A 24790-nucleotide genomic window follows, 5' to 3' on the forward strand; every position below is an offset into this window, starting at 1 on the left:
AGAACCTTGTCTTTCACAGGCAATGTTCTTACATAATGAGCTATTCAGGCATGACGCATTACCTCCCCTAACACTTTCGCTTTGGAAAGTTGGAGAGAGAGATACTGGCAGAAGTGAGGGAGATGTATGTTATGATTATCTCCCAGAGAGTCCTGTAGAAGCTACTTTAAATCTCTTGGCATAATGACAGTGTCCTGCCTGTGCATATATGACTGGTTAATATGTGCTAGAAAAAAAATCTGGAAAAATTCAACAAGAGATGTGGTGAATATGTATGCAATATCAGAAAGTCATATGTTGGACTTGCCTCCTTATTAACTGTAAGTGCTCAAGTATATGTTTTTTGAGTAAGTCACTATACTCAGTTTGTACAGTACCACTACATAATTATAAGAGTGTTTTGCATAGTGGACTAAAATACTATTAATTCTATTCAACTGATGAATTTCTAGAAACTGATCATTATCAGATATTATTTCTTAGGTGATAAAAAAAACATTTAGTTCTTAAGTATGCTAGTTATTTTCTGTGTATACCATTTATTGCATAAAAATTGACTCCACTGTAAACTTATATGAAGCCAATTCTATGAAAAATAATGAAAAGTGAATAAAGATTCTATTCTATTCTATTCTGCAAGGGTGTGTCATGTATTGTGCCTGGAGAATTCAGTCAGTAAATGCATTGCCAGAGGAAGCCAAAGTTCCAGATTTTGAGTCTTTGCCAGGAAATTTCAATTTAGATATTTCTTGAAATATTTAGAGAGTTCTCTGAAATTTTCTTGGTTGCTAAGTGTGAGCCATCTATTTTCCTTCTCGAAGCAGAGATTTTGGGACTGTTGCCCATTTAGCTTAATTTTAAATAGTTTATAAAAATTCCTGGTGTTGTTTTCCCAGATGTCTTCCTTGATTTCAAAATGGTGACTATTCTCCCATGTCTTTTTGTTTCTTATATGTAAACTAAGGGAAATGTAACCACTCTACTATAGCAGTCTGATGTATGGTGCATAGACACTTGTAATAGAAAACAGTATTCACTATGCTATCCATCAAAGTGGATAGCAGAATGCAGTTGTGTTATAAATAAAATAGCCTCTGGCTGCAAGGATAGTTTTATAATTTCTTTAATATATGATCAATTTTTGGACTGCCAACTCCATCTTTTGATACATCTGTGGACACAGCTAAATTTCACAAAAGTTACATTACATCAATGCGTAAATTAAGCCAATAATATTTCAACAGGTTACCTTTCATTAGTAAAGTGGGTGCACATAGTGACTGTTATGTGGCTTATAAATTATAGAGTGCAGCAATCAATCATCCTTTTTCAGATTTTATTATGCAAATCCAGATTTCGGCTAGTGGCTAGCCATTCTCAATGCACTATTTTCTATTCTCGATGCTTGTAAGTCCCTGATGTTGTGACTGACACCTGAACAACAGGGATTTACATGCATCGAGAATAGAAAATAGCGCATTGAGAATGGCTAGCCGCTAGCCGAAATCTGGATTTGCGTAATAAAACCTGAAAAAGGATGATTGATTGCTGCACTCTGTAATTTATAAGCCAATAATATTTTATATCTTTGGAATGTTAATGTCACTACATAGCTGCTAATTGACTACCAACAACATATGGCATTAATATTCCATAGATAGAAAGCATTATTGGCTTAATACTGGGTCATGTCTATGAGTAATTGTAACTTCATGTGTATTCTGACTTAAGTGCTAGAACTGTAACCAGATCTTATGACATGTAGACTTGACGACTTGTGTCATATTCTACATGAGAAATGACATTCTGCTGTATATGCATAGAATGAAATTTTTGCAAAATTTTGCTATGTCCATAGGTGCATCATGTATTTAGCCAGCCAGAGGCTGTTTTATTTATAATTGTTAGTGTTCACTAGCTCCTGAGTTCTCTGGCTCTTGTTCTAGTAGAAAGTACAAACATTCACTTATGAAACCACACAATCGTACAGACACCCAAACACACACTACTATGGCTGCCATAGTATGCATTTGGGTAATTGTGTGTACGTTCTGCTAGAAGAAGAGCCAGAAGCCTTGAAAGGTTGTGAACACTGTTTTCTGTTACCTATATCTGTGTGCAACACATCAATCTGCTGTGAGTGGGTGGTTGTCTTTAACTTATTTTACATGTTGTTCCATACAGAAATTTCTATATTACTATTTTCAGACTTCTTACTATTCCATATTTTGAATTCTTCATCTCAGAATTTTGCTACACATTCACAATCTTCATTCCACCAAGGAAATTTCTTCTGCCTTTATAAAGAAATTTGTTTTGGGAAGTTTTGATAAACTTGTGTGCATTTTTTTATGATTTTGAAGATTATACTTTCTGGTAGTTTTTATGAATTATTTATTTTTTCTGATTTGTTTTATTTTATTATTCATCTGCATATTCGTGTTCACTAGCTTCTGAATTTTCATGTGCACATTTCAAGGAAGCAGTCAGTAACCTATTGTTCACAGGCTTTATTTCAGTTACAGAACTAAGAACATCTTGCAAAACTTCAAACGCAACACCCAGATGGGGTCTTTTTTAAGTATTTTTGTATCAGTTTTGCTTTTTAATAATCTGCAATTTTCAAAGTCCGTGGTGGTGTCACCTAGAATTTTTGTTTCTTCGAAGACTAAAATTTTAATTCTTTGTTCTTTCACTGTTCCTTTTAATTTGTAGAGGTTTTGGCTTTGAAAAATAGTTAACTGCCAAAAAAAGTTTTTATTTGGAGCTCGAGGTGGTTAGAAGATTCCAATTTTCTCAGCTATAGGATGTCAGTTGCAGCCTAGTCTTCCCAGAATCTAATAGACTAGATGTGCCACAGATGGCAAATGATTTTCTTCCATCTTGGAGTATTCTATCATTACTAAGATGCTTCTTCAAATAAGCCAAAAAGGCCTTCATTGGACAAAACACACACACACACACACACACACACACACAGAGAGAGAGAGAGAGAGAGAGAGAGAGAGAGAGAGAGAGAGAGAGAGAGAGAGAGAGAGAGTGAGTGAGAGAGTCTCTGGCTGCCAAGGCCGGACTGCCCAGATGCTTCTTTGTTGTACTTAGAATGTTGTGTATCATTGTTGTTGTCTTTCATCTGAAGACCTTTTTGATGCATCTCTCCATCTAATATATCCTGTGCAAGTCCCTTCTCCTCCAAATAATTACTTGATCTCCCTCTACAATTTTTACCCTCCTACACTTCCCTCCAATACTAAATTGGTTATCCCTTGACATCTCAGAACATGTCCTATCAGCTGATCCCTTCTTTTAGTCAAGTTGTACTACACATTTCTTTTTTTCCCAACTCTGTTCAGTATCTCAACAAAGATAAAAAGTCAGTCATCAGCTGCACAAGAAAACCTTTGTCCGGTTCACTTTACCAGTTTTGATAGTTTAAACTGTCATCTTCTGAAGTAAAATAGGTTCGATCACTGGTAAGGAAATGTCAAAATAAGAATCAGACAGTAGTGTCCTTTGCTACAGAATCAATAACACAGTGACATCGGTAAAACATGCAATGAATGGCAAACATTGAGCTGTCTAATCTCACATCATCCATTATATGTGCAACAAAAGTCAACCAACCCATCCATACACCACCTCCAATGCAAAAAATTGCTATAAGTTATAGAAAGAGTGGCTACTTTTGCTTTAGTTTGTAATATTTGGGTATTTCTAATTTAACGCTTGATATCTGCTGGCAATCTGTTACAAACTTCTGCACCAGAACATAAAATACCATTATGAACTTTTGGCAGGAATGCACAATTCATGTAGACATTGTTTTCACTTTTAGTATTGTGGTTGTGGATTTCACTGGTCAATCCAAATTCACTCTTATCATTAAGCACAAGTATTATTAGTGTGTAAATGTATTAGCTGATAAGAATAAGAATCCCAAGATCTCTGAGGAAGCTTCTGTAAGATGCTGGATTATCAGCTTTGACTGTTCTTTTGACTTGCTTATGTAGAAGAAATACTTGTTTGACATTAGCTGCATTTTCTGAAAGATTGTTCCATAGGACAGTCCTGAGTGACTATATGCGAAGTATGTTAGCAATACTTTTGCAGTTCATCACAACTTTCCAACTGCAAAGCAGAGTGAACTGAGATTATCGGTTAACATATTCAGGTGCTTGTTGCCACCTCAGTTTGCTATTCATCAATATGCCTAAGAATGTCACACCTAGATTTTCATTTGACTCCTAGTACCTGCTAGTAATTTTTATTTTGTGAAAATTTCTTAAGACATCAGCAAAGTGGTAGCTTCATTTTGAAGCAGTGTTTCAACGAATTTGTACTCATCATCTTCAAGAGAGAATAGTCCTGTCAGTTTTGTAACATCCCCAGTAGTTTTCATCAGTGAAATTAATTAAGGAAGCCTGCATTCATAATTTTTATTTGTTGGGTATTTCTGTAAGATAAGGAACCAAATTATTTGCTCCGGACATTAATCAATCCTGTTTTGTTTTCCCCTAACTTTTTTGTCTGTTTCTCAGCACAAGTTCACAACTAGTGTCTTCCTCAAGAGTGATGTGTACAAATCAGACTAGCCATGTACTAACATCAGATTTTGCATTTGAGAAATGTGAAAATTGTCAACCTATAATCAGTTTATTGAATCACCTTTTTCCTTTTACTCTAGTTTTTGAAGTGTAAAAAAGTTTTTTTGGTTTTGAAATAAGAAAACTTTCATCATGAGTCTTTCATCATTCAAATTCCTATATAAAGTGAAACATAACAGTACACAATTTATAAATTTATTTTGTAAGCTTATTAGTGCTAGCATACTGGTAACATGTAGGTTAGTTTCCAGTTGGACTGAGATTTATCAACTGCTCAGAGTTATTGCAACACTCAACTCTTTCTAAAACAACTGTAAATCATTGGTAGGATAGTATACATCCCATTAAGTACAGGGGTTAATAATACTGTCCAACTATGTGTATGTATTTTGTTCTGTCATTTAATAAAAATGTATCTTATATCCAACAGAATAAGTTACCGCAATCTGGGCATCCATTACTCAGCAGGAATTATTAACAGTATGATAGTGCTTCTATTAGGAGGATGCCTTAGTGAATCAGGAATGACTTGGTGCACAATGCTAAACATACCATATGTTATTGTACCTGTAGTCATTGGTGTACAGTGTCTTTTGGAGGAAAGAAACTGGAAAAGTTCAAGGACTTCAACTCTTGTTGATAAGCTTCTTGCATTATTTCTCTTTGGAGCAACTCTTGCAGGTCTTCTTAAAGGGCTGGTAAGTGTATATGGTAAATGTACTCAAACATTTTTCCTGACCCTCTTCCCTACTCTGTTTCATTACATCCTCGTGCTGAAGCGTAGACAGGACTGTTTTAAGCAAATATTTATTAGAAGTTTATATTTTGCTGACCTTTGCATAGCCGGCCGGTGTGGCCGTGCGGTTCTAGGCGCTTCAGTCTGGAACCGCGTGAGCACTATGGTCACAGGTTCGAATCCTGCCTCGGGCATGGATGAGTGTGATGTCCTTAAGTTAGTTAGGTTTAAGTAGTTCTAAGTTCTGGGGGACTGATGACCACAGATGTTAAGCCCCATAGTGCTCAGAGCATTTTTTTGAACCTTTGCATATCCCCATGTTTTTATAAATACAATGCCATTATCTTATCTGCTAGTGGCAGACTGAAAACAGTTCTTAGCCATACCAGATTAGTACTTTGATCTGATAAATAAGGAAATTGAGAATTTTGAACTGCTGATAGCTGGACTGCAAATTTTTTTGCGTCACATATGTATGTTGTAGGAACACTGCTTCTGCAGCAAAATTGCTGTGGACATTGTCTTGTCAGACTATACTGAATTAAGGGTTTCAGTTAGCTGAATATTATATCTCATTTTTGACTGTTATTGAACTAAATGTGTTGCCAGAGAGATTAAACCTGATAATGATCACCAACACTCTAGATGTAACTTCGTATGTAGATCTGTATCTGGAAATGAGTTTTCCATCTCAGGTCTAACGATCTCCATCTTTTGTAACAGTTGTGGCTACTAGAAGAAGTGAATTATTGTGCCCTAAGACATAGGGTTTGACTACAATAATTGAAATAGCTTCCTATCACCAACTGTGTTTAGTAATTCTTGAACAGCTGAAATCTTTTCAAATGGAAGAACAAATCTTAATTTTTGGCTTTCGATGTTTGCAGAAAAGGAAATCATTGGCTAGGAAAATTGTAACTCACCACTAGGTTGTACTAAAATATTACTGTGAATGTTGCAAAAAAAATGGTTCAGATGGCTCTGAGCACTATGAGACTTAACATCTGTGGTCATCAGTCCCCTAGAACGTAGAACTACTTAAAACTAACTAACCTAAGGACATCACACACATCCATGCCCAAGGCAGGATTCGAACCTGTGACTGTAGCGGTCACGTGGTTCCAAACTGTAGTGCCTAGAACTGCACGGCCACACTGGCTGGCTGTTGCAGTATGTATTGCTTTTTATAACTTTATCACTGTGGTGCAGTAGAAAGAGTCATTATCTTTCTTTTCAAGTTAATGAAATTGAAGTAGGTAATTTTACCTTTCTTACAAAAGTAGTATTTCATAAACATTTACTTTTGCTTTACAAAATGTTTTTCTCAAGTAGCCACCCTTTTTATGTTTTGTTGCTATCACATCTAAATTTTATACTGGTCATTTTCTAATTTTTCTGAAATGATTCTTTAGATTCATCTGACACAGTTTACTTGTAATGCACTCATATGTGTGTTTCAACTGATAACTTTTGCCCTTCCAGTTGCTGACTGTCAGTTGCTTCACATCAGTCCAATAATTCTAGCTACTAATGATGTTCTTTGTCATGCTTTAAATTAAAACAGAACAGCAGTTTCTCTCACCCTTATTACACAGCAGGGTTATAACTCTGGTCATGCAACTATCACTTGTGCCATATTGCAGTAGTATTGTAGGCTGGGGTTCAAACTGCACTCCTGTGTTTCATGCTGGAAGGTATTCTTCAAGTTGAGTAATACTCACAAAATTCAGAAGCTATATGTTTGCTGTGAAGCATAGTAAAAGAGAAGCACCTCAGGCAGGTCAGTGTTATTAGACTTGCATTGACGCGTAGTACTGAAAAAGATTGACAACTATTTCTGCAGCTGCTCATATGAATTATACAGTTTCTTGTTCATCAACACTTCCATAGAATTTATGTATCACCTGGTAGCATTACCACCAACTTAATGTAGGTGGTTTCAGAAAATGTACCAAAAGCTACAGTTCAGAAATAAATATTAAACTATAAAAGAACACCAAGTGTGTCTGAGATTACTTTCACTTTTAGAAAGAGACTTCAGACTTTTTGCAGATGATGCAGTTGTCTGTAATGAATATTTGGTCAGATCTTGATAAGATTTTGAAGTGATGCAAAGACTGGCAACTTGGTTTAAATATTCAGCAAAATAAAATTGTGCACTTCACCAAACAAAAAAATGTCGTATCCTATGACTATAATATCAGTGAGTCACATTTGGAATCTGCAAACTCATACAAATACCTGGGTGTAACACTTTGTAAGGATATATAATGGAATGATCTCATAGGCTGAGTTGTGAGTAAAGCAGATGGTAGTCTTCGGTTTATTGGGAGAATACTGGGGAAGTGCAATCAGTCTACAAAGGAGATTGCTTACAAATCACTTGTGTGGCCTATGAATCACCTGTGTGACCTATTCTAGAATGGGACTAACAGGGGAGACTGAATGTATACAGAGAAGGGCAGCACAAATAGGGATGGGTTTGTTGGACCCATGGGAGGGTGTTACAGGGATGCTGAAGAAACTTAACCAGCAGACTCATGAAGACAAACTTAAAATTGTACTGAGAAAGTGTACTAACAAAGTTTCAAGAACTGGCTTTAGACGATGATTCTAGGAATATACTGCAACCGCCTACGTATTGCATTGTATTGTATTTTTATTGATCCAGGCAATTGTAGTATTGTACAGTTGTACATATGATATTGGACAGGTCAAGAGAGCTATTTACAAGTAATGTTTACAAATTGATTTTCACATTATTTTGTAGCAAGGAAATTATCTATCTTAAACAAAACAGTTAATAGAAATCATATAATTGTAAGGTTGTACATACGATATTGGACAGGTCAAGAGAACATGTTTGCAAGTAATTTTTAATAAATTGATTTTACATTATTTTGCAATGAGGAAGTTAGCTATCTTTAACAAAACAGTAAATACAAATGTTGTATGGTAAAATACAAACAGCCAATACAAATGTAATAGTAAAGTAGTCCAGTGTATTTCATAGACATGCACAGTATATAATAATCCAGTATATTTCATAGACATGCACAGTATATAATTTTCAGGCCTAATTGAACATTTATCATAAAATTGTTTACAATTTTAACCCCTTTCAAAAAAATGATCAACTGCATAAAAGCAATGGTCCAAGAGATATTTTTTAACTTATGTGTGAAGGCTCTTGGGTTCTTTGTTACTTTGATTTCATTTGGTAAATTATTATACATTTGTATCCCAACATTTAAAACACTTTTTTGGTAGCAGGTAGTTCTGGACTGAATCATATGTAGGTCAGATTGCTGCCTTGTTGCGTAGTTATGAATATCTCCATTGAATTTTAGTGTGCATTCGCTGTTTAACAGGTATGACTTAACAAATGATACGATATTATAAATGTAAGCAGAGGGCAGTGTCATAATGCCATTTGTTTTGAAATATTGTCTGCATTATTCATTATGTCTTAGATTACATATTATGCATATTGCCTTTTTTTGCATTTTGAAAATATATATACCTCCAGGTGAGTTCCCCAAAATATGATTCCATACTGTAATGTAGAATGGAAGTAAGCGTAATATACATGTATGAGAACAGATTTTGTAACTGATTTTTTGAGTATCCTTAAAATGTAACACACAGTTGATAGCTTTTTTGAGATATAATTGTGTGTGTCTCCCACTTAAGATTTTCTTCAAGCCATATGCCAAGAAATTTGGCAGGGTCCACACACATAAGCTCTTGGTTATTTAGAATCACATCAGGCATTTCTTGTTTTTGGGATGAGAGTCTGAGGTTGATGTACGTTGTTTTCTGTATGTTTATAATCAGTTTGTTCTCATTGAACCATTTGCTGAGTGATGACATAAGCAGTTTAATTTTTTGGTTGAGGTCCTCTGTATCAGTACCTGTTATTAGTATACTCGTGTCATCGGCAAATAGTGTGGTATGTCCTGTAGCAAACTTCGTGCTTATATCATCAATGTATAGCAGAAACAGTATGGGTCCCAGGATTGAGCCTTGTGGCACACCTTATCTAATAGGCATTGTGTCAGAGGAGTGGAAAGTAGATTGATGGGTGGATGTATTCTTTTTTTCAAAATTAATTTCAACTTTTTGAAATCTGTTTGACAGGTAAGATTCTAACCATTTGTTTGCAATTCCTCTTATACCTTTCTTTGCTAACTTCTTAAGGAGTATTGTATGGTCAATTACATCAAAGGCTTTGGATAAATCTAAAAAGATAGCAGTAGTGATTTCCTTATTATCCAGTGCTTTTAAGGTTTTGTTGAGATACTCATAAATATCTGTGGTAGTTGTCTTTTGATTTCTAAAACCATGCTGGTGTTTTGTTAATAAGGATAGTTTATTAGTAAAGTCTTACAATCTGGTGTAAAATAATTTTTCAAAGATTTTAGACAATGAGCTGAGTTGTGCTATGGGCCTGTAATTGGCTACATCATTTTTAGAGTATCGCTGAGATAAGGATTGTGAGGTACTTGTGCTCCGTACATGAATGGAACAGGAAGAAATCCTAATAACTGGTACAATGGGATGTACTCTCTGCCATGCACTTTGTGGTGGTTTTCAGAGTATGGTTGAAGATGTAGATTTAGAAGTGGGTATGAAATTGGACATTTGTCATACCAGATCATTATTTCATGGTAAATTTCATTTATTCAGAATGTAAAAATAGCCAATAACCACTGAACAATAGCAAACTCTTTTAATGTTTGCTAAAGTAGTGTTTCCAGCAGAAACCTAATGCATATTGAAACCGAATGGTGAAAGGATGAATGGCAAAGGGAAGGAACTACAGATGTGAAGAGTATAATTGAAGAGGTTTGATGATGAGCTGTGGAAAGCTTTTTCATTTGTAAAGATATTGAATTCATCAATAACATTTGAACACACAGTGATTACTTTCATCTGTCCTAAGATGAATCTAGTACAATAACAAAAGCAGTTTCATGGCACAGTAATGAACATGTGGCCCATAAGTGAACTAATATAACAATGTTTTGATTTCGACACTAATGGCTACACGCTGCAGCAGGTTATGTAGTTCACAAAGAGTTGGATCACACTGTATTCGTTATATCATAACGGACTTTATAAAGAGGGCGTCTCACAATCAGAAAGGCTGCAGTGAGGTGGTGCTGAATCATTCATGTATGAAACATTGTGCCATTCCTATGCCAGGTAGTTCTCCATAGGCCTCAAGGGAAGCCTGAATACTATTCACTTCATAGGCACACAAAACCAACTCTCCTTTGACATCTTCACAGGTTGTGCACCTCTCATAGCACTACAGAAAGCCATTAAGTTCTGATAAATTAATAAATTGGACATTTAAGAAACATTTAATCACTGCACTTCTCATTTGGACAGCTCGGTGTCAGCTCAGGAAGTATGGGGGGTTGGGAACACATCTTGTAGCATCCATTTTGAGTAAAATCCAGGCACTGCAGCAAAGAGTTACATAACAGAGAAAATTCTTGCCCTAGAATGCTTACAGCTCACAATGCAGTTTTTGCCGGATTATGTGTCATCCGCTATAATGCATGATCGTCTGCTAGGGCAGACAAGTGATAGGCACAAATGCATAGTAGCACTTCACCACACAGCGACCTCCATCCCCCATACAAGAAGGAGAGAGCAGGCTGATGAATGCTGTGGCTGTTCCTGGAGTGGCAGTGTGGTGTTGGTGGAGCCAGGTCTACTGGCGATGGTAGAGGTGGTAGCATGGTATGTGACAACTTCCGTGACATAACTTTGTGAGTCAGGCACGTTAACAACACCTCCCGTACTTCTGGGGTGCAGGGTGGTGATGCATAGCAGTTGATGGGCACAGTGAGGCATGCCACGGTGTGAGGGCAGGCCCTGGTGGCAGACATGGCAGCGTGCTAGTGCTCAGGCAGGTTGGGCACGGAGGGCAAATCACAGTGCACCGTGTATGTGTGACACAATGGACACTATCCTGTGACAGCGCCATAAGCACCTGCTGCTGCTTCATCTTGTTGATAGAGTGGGTCACACATTGCAGTAGGGGTGTGTGATGGTGTTGCAGGAGTGATGATAGGTGTCTTAGTGTCAAAAGTGTGGGGTTGGTGTCTCTCAACTTCAGCGGGAGCCAGAAGGCGGGTCTGTTGGTGGGCGCAAAGTAACAGGTGTCATGGGTGGCTCTGCTAGGGCAAGGACGTGGTGGAAACAGTAGGTGGAATCTGCCCTTGGGTCCCAAGCACTGCAGTGGCAGGTGGGGTGCTGTTATCACTGTTTGGTGCCAACTCGATTTTGACGGTTGGTGGCACACGAGGGCCTTGAAGGATAAGCATGTATCCAGCTTCAGCCAACTGTTTGAGACTGTGGTGGCCACACTCAGAGGTTTACAGAAAAGGTTCTTTTCCCCTTACTTGAGCACAAGATGTGAGCTTGAATACTGTATGTAGAGCAGTGGCTGGCTGGCATCCACTTGGAGCATGACAAGCATTGGAGGTCCCAAAGCACAGAGGACTTGTACTCAATACGGCATTGAGGGGCACTGAGTGCAGGCACTCCTTGCAGTTGTGCAGCTTTTTATTGAGGCCCAGGTGCAGGTGGTGGTTGGCAGGGGCTGTGGCTTGATGAAGTCTTCTGAATGGCAAGCATCTGCCCATACATGATGTCAGTAGCAGACACACCAAGTTTGATTTTGTAGGCCACCCACAAGCCTAGGAGAACTAGTGGCAGGGCAGAAGATCAAGTTGCAGCACTACAGGTACGGGCAACTTTTAGCGCTTCTCACATTCCATTAGTGGCAGGGTGGAAACTAGTTGTAAAATGGAAAAGCGTACCACAAGTTACAGTGAGTGTGTTAAACAGGCAATATGTGAATTTCCACCCACCGTCTGTCATCATATTGGTGTCACCAAAGTGGGAATTTGTTCCTCGCTGAACACAACATCCAGGTACAGTAGTATTACTAGGCAAGCAGTGTGGATGGTAACAGTAAACTGTGGAGTCCTGTCACGGAAGCACGTCCAGATTTGAACAGTTCCTTTATTGGAACATTAATAAGGCACAATCAGTTGCACAAACTCACAAAAATGTCTAGGAAAACAGAAACCTTGAGCCAGGTGGTACACTAGCATACACCATGAGTACATATTGTCCGTCGGAAAGATCAGTTAACGTAGTCTCTTTAGATGACATGAAAGGACATCATTGCAGTACACCATATGTGACTAATTCAATACAAGGATTGAAAAACTGTGCACTACACAAATACTGGACTTACATAGGTAACTTGAGCATATCTGACATAATAAAAATGAACAAGACAAAAATATATACAATTTACAAATTGAAAATGTAGTGACTAATCTAGTACGATGACAAAAACAGGTGCATGGCACAATAATGAACTTGTGGTCCATTAGTGAATTAATCTAATGTTGTTTGGATTTTGTCTCTAATGGGTGCAAGCGTGTTGCTGCAGCGGATTACCTAGCTCACAAAGATATTGGATTACACTGCACTCACTATATCATAACGGACTCCACGTACTGGCAGTTACACAATCAGAAAAGCCACACTGATGTGGTGCTGAATGATTCATGCATGAAATATCATGTCAGTCCTATGCCAACCAGTTCTCCATAGACATCAACGGAAGCCTGAATTCAATTAATAACCACACAAAATTAACTCACCTTTCTTTTGCTTTGAGAATGAAGTGACAACATATAATTGCATTAACAATAGTAATCACAAAACAACAGTTAATATAACAATGAAAATTATCAGTTTTTGAAAATATAATGTAACTGGAGAGATAGAAAAATCGACTCAGCAGGAAAACACCAGTAAAGGTTAAGGTAGAGATTTAAGGAAATTTGAAGGCTTTTGGAGCTACTGGTGCTCCCTCTTCTGGCAGTAGGGTTGAAGGGAAAGGAAGGGGGACAAAGGACGGGTGAGGTTTAGGAAATGAGGGAAGTTTGGAAAAGACCCAGAACCCTGGGACAGGGGAGACTTGCCAGACAGGATGAGAAGGAAAGACTCTTTTGAAATTCCCATCTGGGTACATGCACAAATTTGACAGATGGGATGAGAGGGTAAGCCTTGCTTGATACACCCTCTTGTAATTCTTAACATATTCTATGAACTGTGGATCTTTAGATGTCTTCAATTTTGAATTTATAATCCTTTAGAGTTCCACAAGAAGTTTTGAAGCCAACTGTGATCCAAGAACTTAGCTTTGTATTGTGATGTGATGTGATTCTTGACAGCTGCTTCGGAAAGCACATATCAAAATATCCCATGAAAACTGAAGAAAAAGGGTTATATGCATCATTTGTATTTGTTAGGGACAGCACTTCTGCCCAGGATGCACTAGTTAGGACATTTGTAAATTCTACACAGTTTTCAGTGGAAAATTTTCTTTTATACATGAAGTACATTTTTTTCTCTTGCAGTGGCATTGAAGGAATTTTGAGGACAAGAGCATTGTGGTTGATAATCCCAAATCAGTATTTGTTACTTCCACTTCTGTGGATTGTACATTTGAAAATATATCATCTATAATACTGTTTGTATTATATGTTATTCTTGTGGGTTCGTATATGTGTGGAAACAGACTGAAACTACATAATAGACTTAGGAATTGATTTTTTAGCCTACTTTCATTCATAAGATTTATGTTGAAATCCAGCCAGCCATCCAAAAACTTCCAGTAGGTGCACTCTGAAGCCTGCCATAACAACTCACTACACTTTGATGATCAGCCACCCCACCAATGCAACAGTGGTTGTCTTCTGCCTCTGCACATTACCACAAATTCAGATTTCAGTAGTTGATTAAAATTGAAACATGTCGTGATCTACTACTCTGATTACCATGCAGGTTTCACCAAAGACACTTAAATAGATAATCACACCCATTAACCTTTTGTTCCCACTTCGTACTCCTGTTACTGAATTCTTATACTTACAGCTATAAGGACACTGACAAGAAGTGAGGTTAATGATTGTACATACCACTGCCATGTCTCACATGGAAGACAATCACATGCTTGCTATATCTGCCACTAAGAAGCCTCTGTGCAGGGCCTCTCAGTTATCTTGTAAAATAAATAACCACAACATTCCATTTTTATGGAAATTTTACTGTGCATAATGTGCCAAACAGATTGCCAGTAACAAGGAAAGTGCTTCTGGAAAAGAGAAATATGTTGGTACTGAATATCAATTTAAGTGTTAGGAAGTCTTTTCTGGAAGTATTTGTCAGTAATTTAATCTTATATGAAAGCAAAACATGGATAATAAACAGTAATGACTAGAGTATAGAAGCTTTTGAATTAAGGTATTCCAGAATTATTCCCAGAATAAGATGAGTTGTTAGGATAACCGACAAAGAGATACTAAGTCAAGATAGGGAGAAAAGTACTTTATAGCACAAATTCACTAAAACAAGGGATAAATCGATAGAACACATCCTGAGGCATCAAAGGAAGGTTTTATTTGGTAATGGAAGGGGTTGTGTGTGTGTGTGGGGGGGGGGGGGGGGGAGGGGGGGCAGGAGGAAATTGATCAGGGAGGCCAAGGTGTGACTATAGTATGCAGTTTGATTAATGAACATGAGGATTCTCCAGACCAGCAGAGGATACATTTTGCTCAAATTATTACCAGCACCAGTGAGGCTCAAACTTTCTACTAACATTTAACAATTTCTGAGACAAGCTGCTGAGAAACTAGTTTTTGACACAGTAATAGACGGCAACAAGGAGATGATCATCCTGGGAGGCTGATTGACATTGCAGACAAGCGTCCAGCATTACTGAACTACACAGCCATGGATGACATATCATCAAGTTTTTTGTAAGAGAAAATTCTATGTCATAAGAAGTAACATTGTTAGTATTAGAGTACTGATTTATGTTGTGGATATTTTTACAACCAAATAACTCTTTTCTGATTGAGTGACGGTCACCAAAGAAATTTGTGTTAGCATTTTACATCATCTGTAGGACTGCATGGATGAAGTTGTATTGGTGATATTTTTGCTTTTGCAGGTGAGAGAGACAGCATTGTAGAGTCTACAGTGAATTGTGTGAATTATAGACAACTTTCCCGGGGTTCCTGAGCTGGGGACTGGTAAGCGCCGCCAGTCCCCTGTCACCGTAACCTCTGAGCCGTGCGGCGCGGCGGTGGAACGTTGTGTGTCTCAGGGAATGGGGATCTTGGCTTGACCGCCCAGATCGCGAGGATGGAATAAACCTCTATAAAAAAAACCTCAATCTCAAAGTGTGCTGCGCGCTGATGAGATGCATGGCTGTTGAAGTGGAACAGTCGATAGCGGGCAACCTCTGGGGAACCTGCCGCACCTCAGTTGTATAAGGCTTACCTAGGGACGCGGGGCTCTGTCTAGGTGGACTTCTAGTTCCCTAGCTGCTCGTGGGACCGAGATGGATCCTTCGAAATCCTCTTTTCTTCCTCCCAGCGGAAATGGTGGGCCGCTGGAGGGTTCTAACACCCAGTCTCTTAAGAGGGCCCGTGCAGTCAGTCCCCCTGACTCCGGCACTTCTTTGAAAAGTCCAGTCGTAGGTAACAGAATGCATTCTGGTAATCCGAATGTGTTTCTCATTGTAAAACGGAAGGAGGGTAGTTTTGAGAAGGTTTCGCCTTTCTATATACAAAAGGGTCTGGAGGGCATCTGTGGCTCCTTAAAATCAGTGAAGCGTTTGCGTAATGGGACCTTGCTCGTGGAAACTTCCACTTCCCAGCAAGCTACTAACCTGCAAGCTGCTACATGCCTTGGGGAGTATGCCATAGACATTGAACTGCACAGCACCTTGAATTATAGCAAAGGTGTTGTGACATGCCGGGATCTAGTCGACATTCCCAAAGACGAACTGCAACGTGAGAGGGCTCCGGAAGGTATCGTTGATGTTCAACATATCATGAAGAGGGTTGATGGCAATCTTGTGAAATCCGACTCTTTTATTCTGACCTTCAGTAGCACGAAACTTCCAGAACATATTAAAGCTGGCTTCCTTCACCTTAGTGTGTGGCCTTATTTCCCGTCTCCAATGCGCTGTTTTAAATGCCAGCGTTTTGGGCATACCACCTTAGGGTGTAAAGGCGAAGCGACTTGTGGAAACTGTGGCAAGGCTGCTCATGAAGGAGGTGGTTGCTCGTCTCCAGCCAGATGTATCAATTGCTCTGGAAACCACCCTGTTTGGAGTAGGGACTGCCACAATATTTTTAGAGGAATGCAAAGTCCAGGAAATAAAAACATCCCAGCGTATCCCATATGGTGAGGCCAAGAAGATCTATAAGTCGATGCAACCTCCCACATTTGCTACCTCTTTTGCATCCCTGGTTCAGAAGCCTACTCCAAAAGTCGATGCCTCAACACAGACCGAGGTGGTGAGTGTTGGCACTAACACCTGCAGCTGTCAGTGCACTTGCAACGCAGCCAGTGTTTCAGAGCCTGTGGCCCCTACTCGAATGGCAGACAAAGGTACAGTGGCGAACTTGGGCCAGCCCCTGGCGCCTCCAACAGCTGAGGCTGTTCCCAAGCCCAGTGCGCCAATTACCACTCCCACATCAGCTCCCCCAAAGCCCACCAAACCACAGAAAGCTCCTGTACAGCAGTAACAGCGGGTCAAATCCCGTGGTAAACCATCTGACCATGCGGATGTTGTTTTACGTGAGGCTTCATCTGATTCATCCCCAGAGTTGAAGAATACAATGTATGTGTGGGGAAATCTTCTCGCCCCACGCCTGCCCCTCCAGCTGCTGCGGTCTCCCCGCCTCGTCGGAGAGACAGGATAAAGGTGCTACCCCCATCATAGATGGCTCCCATACTTCAGTGGAACTTGCAAGGGTTCAGGACGCATGTGGAGGAACTTCGTCTACTCTCTCAGGGTAGACCAGTGTGTCTCTGTCTCCAGGTGACTTACTTCCATCCATCATACTCCCCTGAGATACGAGGCTATACACTCCACAAAAAGGACGACCTGCGTGGAGAGAGAGCTAGAGGAGGCGTAGGTATCTACGTCAGGACGGACTACCACTCCTCGCCTCTCTCACTTACAACGGCTTTAAAGGCAGTCATTGTGTCCATGCACGTGTATCATCCATTGACTGTATGTTCACTTTACTTGCCCCCACATGATGCTCTTGATGAAGCGGCCCTCACCGACCTTCTTACACAGCTCCCCCAGCCATTCATTATTTGTGGTGATTTTAATGCCCACAATGTGCTTTGGGGCTCTGCAATTACCTGCTCCAGGGGTCAAGCAATTGAGAGGCTTCTCCTGTCATCCTGTGCCTACTTGCTCAATGGAGGACAGAGTACTCATTTCTGCACGGCGACTGGGTCGTTCTCTGCCACTGATCTCTCGCTTTGCTCTCCAGCTCTTGCCGCCAGTGCTCACTGGGGAGTGGTCGCTGACTTGCACGGCAGTGATCATTTCCCGATCTGGATTCACCTGCCAGATGGCGTGGGCCCCGAAACGAGACCACCACGATGGGTGCTCAGTGGAGCTGACTGGACACTTTATAGCCAGTTGGCCCAATTCGAACACTGTGCGACTGTTGAGGTGTGGGTGGATCATATTACCAAAACGGTCCACCACGCCGCTGCAGCAACCATTCCACAGCCCACAGGCCACCGGGAGAGGCCACCTGTGCCTTGGTGGAGTGCTGAATGCCGCTCTGCAATCAGGGCCAGGCGTGCGGCTCTGCGTCGGTTCAAGTGTCGGCCGACTGCTGAGAATCTTGCAGCCTTTCGGGTGGCAAGGGCAAGATGTCGCCGCATTATTCGTGAGAGCAAGAAGAGGTCGTGGCAACAGTTCCTGAACACCATTAATCGTTCCACCAAAAGTTCCCTTGTGTGGGAGACCATCAGGAGAATTTCTGGCAGAGGAGGGAGGTGCCCCATAGCTGCTGTAATGAGTAACGGCACTCTCCACACAGATCCACAAGACATTGCCCAGACTCTGGCAGCATATTTTGTGATGGTTACTGCAACAACCAGTCAGGATACAGGTTTCCAGCGCCATAGAGTGGTTGCTGAGAGATGTAGTCTGCAGTTCCAGTCCACCTCTCATGAAGTTTACAACTGCCCATTTTCTATGTGGGAGCTGGATTCTGCATTGTCTGGAGCTTGTGACACATCCCCTGGTCACGACAGGATCCATTACAGTATGCTATGGCACCTCACAATGCGCAACAGAGAAATCCTCCTCACACTTTTTAATGCCATTTGGGCGTCGGGTCACTTTCCTGACGCGTGGCGTGAGGCAGTTTTAATCCCTTTTTTGAAACCTGGGAAAGACCGCATGAGCCCAAGTAGCTACCATAGTATTGCCCTCACTAGTTGCATAGGGAAGACCTTGGAGCGGATGGTCAACCGCTGCCTTGTCTGGATGTTAGAATCCCGGCAACTCCTTAGTCGCTTTCAGTGTGGGTTCAGGAGGTTTCGTTCCACCTTTGATAACCTTGCCCTCCTGGAGGCGGCTATACAACAAGCTTTCCTACGCCGTCGTCACCTTGTGGGTGTATTTTTCGACATCGAGAAGGCCTACGATACCACTTGGAGGCGTCTCATCCTGGAGCAGCTTCACGAATGGGGTTTTCGTGGTTGTCTTCCTCTTTTTATTCAGTCTTTCCTCTCGCCACGATATTTTAGATACCGGATTGGTGACATCCTGTCTGATCGCTTTGAGCAGGAGAACGGTGTCCCTGAGGGTAGCGTTTTAAGTGTGACTCTCTTTGCCATCGCTATTAATAGCATTACGTCCGTAATGAAAAGTCCTGTCCAGTGTTCTTTGTTTGTGGATGATTTCTCTTTGTTCTGCTCCTCTTCAAGCCTTGCAACGACAACGCGTTAGTTGCAACTTACGATTAGGCGTTTGGATGACTCGGCGCAGGAGAGTGGTTTTAAGTTTTCCACCGAGAAGTCTGTATGTGTTCTTTTTAACCATTCTCGTTCGATTTTAACCTTTCCTGAGTTGAGGATGAGGGACACTCTTCTTACTTTTAAAGACACGGTGAGATTTCTGGGGCTCATTTTTGACTCGAAGCTCACGTGGTTACCTCATCTTAAAGACCTGAAATGGCGGTCGCTTCAGGCTTTAAGTATTTTAAAATGTCTTAGCCATAGTACATGGGGAGCTGACAGGACTTGTCTGATCCAGTTTTACAGGGCGTTTGTGCGATCTCGGCTCGATTATGGGTGCACGGTGTATGGGTCTGCGAGGCCTTCTTACTTAAAGATTTTGGACGTTGTGCACCATGAAGGGCTTCGGTTGGCCACTGGGGCATTTTGCACTAGCCCCATACCAAGCCTCTGTGCAGAGGCTGGTGAACTGCCACTTCCTATGCGGCGACGGCTACTTACGGTACGCCAGGCGTATAAAACTTTGTCCACACCATACACCCTTGCATACCATACGGTTTCTCAGCCTCCTCTGGCATGATTGTTTCATAACCGGCAACGTGCAACGCAGCCCTATGGGATTCGAGCACAGGATTGGCTCACTTCGATGTCTATGGCTGGTCTTCGTGTTTTACGTCGCGGTTGGAGCAGATCTCCACCTTGGCTCCTCCGGCGACCGAAACTTATTTTAGATTTGACTCATTTTAAGAAAGATGGCACACCAGATTTTACATTCCAATCTCTGTTTTTTAAAATTTTAGATGTGCATCACGGTTTCACTGTCGTGTACACTGATGGCTCCAAACAGGAGAATTTCCTTGGGTGTTCTGTGGTGTTCCCTGATCATGTTACCCGGATTCGCCTCCCTGCTGAATATACCATTTTCGCAGCGGAGCTCCATGCCATCCTGAAGGCACTGGAGCAGATGCATCAAGTTAGGGGCGATCGGTTTCTTCTCTGCTCCGATTCTCTTAGTGCCTTACAATCACTGCAGAACCTATACCCGACTGAGGAGATGGTCCAGCTGATATATGACCAACTGTACTTGCTCCAACGGCGGGGTAAAGAGGTATCCTTCTGCTGGGTGCCTGGTCATGTCGGCATATGGGGCAATGAACAGGCCGATCGGGCTGCCAAGGAGGCCTGCAGAGAGCAGGATGTGGTCCCGTGTCCTATCCCCTTGCAGTCGGTCATTGCTGCACTCCACAGGAAGTGCATGGAGTTGTGGGAGGACGAGTGGCTGGCGGTGACGGCCAATGAACTGCGGTTGGTAAAGTCAACCACTCGGCTGTGACATTCCTCCTGCCGGTTGCTCAGGCGGGAAGAGGTGGCCCTCACACATCTTCGGATGGGGCACTGTCCTCTCACACATAGCTTTTTATTACGGCGGGAGGATCCTCCGTTTTGTGCTGCTTGTGGTGTGCACATCTCTGTCCAGCATATTTTAACAGACTGCATTTTATACCGTGATGCAAGGGCAGAAGTACAAGTTGATGGGGATCTGCCTTCTGTTTTAGCTAACGATGAGACGTGTGTGTCTAGGGTTTTTAAGTTTTGTGACGTGTCTGGACTCTGGCCTAAACTTTTAGGCTGGAGGTTTTAGTGTATTGCAGAGTGGCTGACTCCTCCCCTTTTTTTTCCTTGTGGTCAGCCAGCCACTGCCATCTGCTACATTGTCTTAGCTCCCTCTATCATTTTCTTCCTGTGTTGTCCATGTTTTACTGCTGACGCCCTGCTTCATCCCACGCTTCGGTGTGGGTGAGCACATATTTTTCAATGATTGTTCCCCGTGTTTTATGTTCCGTTTTATATAAATGTTCTGAGTTTTCTTCTTGACAACCGTCTCACTAAGTTACTGAACGGGCGCTGAAGACCTTGCTGTCGTGCGCCCACAAACCCCTCTACTACTACTACTACTACTACTACTATAGACAACTTTCAAATGTTTGTATGAAGGCAGCGGTGGTGCAATTTGTCTGACTTACTTCAAAATTGAATGTACATAAAAGTGATGTAACAGTAAATTTGTGTATTCTGTTGAAGTATGTCTTGAAGCTGAGAGTGGAAGACTAGGCGTTGGTAGGAGGAGGATACAGTGTGGTTTACAATGAAGGGACACGTGGATAGAGGACAGATACTGTTATTAATGACAGTACTAAGAAGAGAAGAAGGGCTTCGGTGTTGGAACAGGGCTGTGGAGACCAGACTTTTTTCATTACTCTCAAGACAAGATCACTATAACCTGATTGAAAATACTTGATATTTGGCATTTTATGCTTAAAGTGTTGGAGCTGGTTTCCGCCAATCAGAGTGCTGAACATCACACCTGAATTGTTTGCTATTGTCAAGCGGCCACGATAGTTGGTCAGTTCACTTCCAGTTCCATGTCAGGCATTCTTTGTTGATATGTTTGGATCCTGAATCCTGGGTCTGGCACTTCTATTTTGTATTTCATCACAAATGACAACCAGACCAAAAACAACATACGCGCCTAAGAATGATAATGAAATACACACGTTTCATACATAGCACTCACCAACTATATTGGATACTTCTGCACGAGACGTGATTCAGTGTCACTTATACAGTTATCGTAAGCACGGAGATCAGCTTACATTAGACAGCTTTGCATGATGTTGCATGAAGTTGAATTTTAAAGGCTGCAGTTCATTATTACAACTGGATAACCACAGTCATACATATAACTACTTAACCCCTGCTGTCACAAAGCACAACTGATAGCATATAAACTTCTCATGTAGATGATCATGGGTTTGAATCTCATGAAAACTAGCAATTTTTTTTTTGTTTCAAAATATAATCATAAGATTTCATTACTATTTATTTTCAGTTAATTGGTTTAGATGTAATTTTTACAAAATTTATATTTCTTTGCCATGTCATTTTCATCGTTGTATTGACTTTTCTATTTACTCTTATTTTTCTTTCTATCATTCTTTTTCCAATAGGAATGTGCATATATTACCTATGATGTAATCAAGTGCCAACGAGGGCTGCGTGTTGTTTGGTATCATGACAGCTCATGTAGCCAGTATGAGGATAGTTTCAGATAATCAATGATAGTGAGAAGTACAGTTTGGTTTTAGCAATAATTTTTTTTTTATCTTGAGTTTGCTCATGTATCTTAACTTTAACAACTGTGAACAAAGCAATTGTGATTTTAGTTCTGCTGCAGGTCACTGATCGCCTTTTTCGTGGATACATAGCACATCATGAGGTTGTGGTTATATTAGGACATGAGTTCAATTAGTTGGGCTTCAAAATGAATTGTCTGCTGCAGTTCAATCACTGGTCTCTTAAAATTAGCTGTTGACAGAGCAACTCGCATTTCTAGCATGCCTCACAATGGCCACTTCCAAAATTTCTCCGTGATACACATTAATAACATTTGTGAAGTGACCCACTGAGTTTGTGACTTTGTGTGTCACCTATAACAGAACAGTAGCCAGCAGCTGATGGGGCAACACTATAGTGGCAAGTGACAAATGTCAACTATCAAGTACTTTTAATCAGACTATAATAAAGTTAATTTTCGACTTACTCTCCTCAAAATAAGTTTAGATATTACTACATAACATAGCCAGCTAAACAACCAAACCTCAATTATTTAAATAATTTCTCCCGCATATAATCCATAATTCATAGAACTCTACTAGTGAACAGTTTTTTTGTTATTGCAGATATAATTAATTTGGTATCTTTCCTATATAGTTTGACTTATAGAGTTTCTTGCACCTATTATACATATTGCTTCACCTTCTAACCACTTTCCTGCAGCAATGGTAATTCCTTGGTGGAATATAAGTAATTTAAGGTGTAAAGGTAACTTACTCAATACATAGTAGAGATGCTGAGTTGTTAGTATGCACAAAAACAAGATTACTTTCTTTAAGTCTTATTTATGTGCCTGTCAGTGACTGGTACCTTTCTCATTCATTTTTAAGTTAACTTTTTACAAATTGAGATAATGCAAAAAAATGAATACTGACAAAGAGAAATGAAGTGTGTCTTATTTAACTGCAGGCATGTCTTGGAAGTCAGCAACAGTTACCAGTGTGGTATAAGAGTAATGTGGAGCCCATTACCATGCAGACAACTCCAGCACCATTTGCTTGGATTCAGGGCCTCATCATGATATTTTATTTTGTACCAAGTTTCATAATTCTTGCATTTGGTTTAGTATTTTGTCCAAATGCAGAATGGATGATGGATTTGTCACTTCTTGTTGCTGGAGCTACATCACAGGTACTGTTACATAACTATTAACTAATATTCAAATACAGGAAGTTTTAATATATGTAATAAAATTATATGTAGACAGAATGATTGTACTAGTACACTCTAAGGCCAAAGATGATGCACCATGAAGGCATTATTTAAATGAGATGGAAATTGGTAGATGTGATGTACATGTAATGACAAACAAATGATTAAAAGTCAGAAAAAATTGGGTGATTTATTCAAGAGAGAGAGCTTTACAAATTGAACAAGTCACATTGGTCCACTTAGGCCCTTATGCAAGCTCTCATTCAGCTTGGCACTGATTAATGGAGTTGTCAGATGCCCCCTGAGGGATACCATGCTAAATTCTGTCCAATTTGCAATTTATATCATCAATATCTCCAGCTGGTTGGAGGGCTCTGCCCAGAATGCTCCAAATATTCTCAATTGTGGAGAGGCCCAACAACCTTGCTAGCTAAGGAGCAGTTTGGCAAGCAGTATAAAATCTCGCCATGCGCAGGCGAGCATTATCTTGTTGACATTGTAACAAAACTGTGAAATTGGTATTGGAACTGTGGCAAAAATTCTGACATTGAATGAGATTATTTGATTTAAACAAAAAACCTCAAAAGTTTGTTGCTACAATTGTCTTCCATAGACATCAAGAACGCGTGATCATGAGAGTATCTTATTGATCACTTTGGCCTCCTCCACTCAAAGATAACTTTGAGACAAATGCATATGTTTACTGCTAGAACCGTTTCCAAACATTACACTTTAGTAATTAGCTCTGCAGTGACACATATATAGTTCAGTTCATTGTTTATATGTATCTTAGTTTGGTGTAACTCGGAGTACTCTGCTTCCTGCTGCTGCTGCTGCTGCTGAAGTAGTCGTTGTCCCGGTCCATTTCATCTGCTAATTGGATCAAGTTATGTGAATTCCATGAAATAATCCAGGTACCAAGTCCATTTATAGTGGTTTGTTTATGACAGGCTGCGCCATTTCTTCTCGATGCAGTGGTTACGTCTCAAAACTGTCTCCAACTGAACTTCTCTTAACCTTGTGCTCCTCCTATTTATACAATTTTAACAATGAAGGCAACAAAACTACAGTCCAAATTTATAAAATTAACAATTAAAAGTTTAACATTATTATGAGTAACTATCCACAAAACCTCGTGTATTTTATGCCGAAACTGGCGTATACAATATAAAAGATTTTTACATGAAATATACGTCATATTATATAAAATACTGAAAAACAACAGTGCAAACCT

At 40.3% G+C, this 24790-nt stretch overlaps 1 protein-coding gene across 4 annotated transcripts in view; it reads left to right on the forward strand.

Moving 5' to 3' along the window:
• LOC126474924 (transmembrane 6 superfamily member 1-like) overlaps positions 1-24790 on the forward strand; it is a 212423-nt gene that overhangs the window by 141862 nt on the left and 45771 nt on the right. For all 4 annotated transcript variants that reach the window (XM_050102431.1, XM_050102433.1, XM_050102430.1 and 1 more), the window contains exons 4-5: positions 5035-5302; positions 23314-23535. In XM_050102431.1, coding sequence (XP_049958388.1) covers positions 5035-5302; positions 23314-23535 — 490 coding nt within the window. The remainder of the gene's footprint in view (positions 1-5034; positions 5303-23313; positions 23536-24790) is intronic.

The sequence above is a fragment of the Schistocerca serialis genome, chromosome 4 (assembly GCF_023864345.2).
Source record: "Schistocerca serialis cubense isolate TAMUIC-IGC-003099 chromosome 4, iqSchSeri2.2, whole genome shotgun sequence".
Classification (NCBI taxonomy): Eukaryota; Metazoa; Arthropoda; class Insecta; order Orthoptera; family Acrididae; genus Schistocerca; species Schistocerca serialis.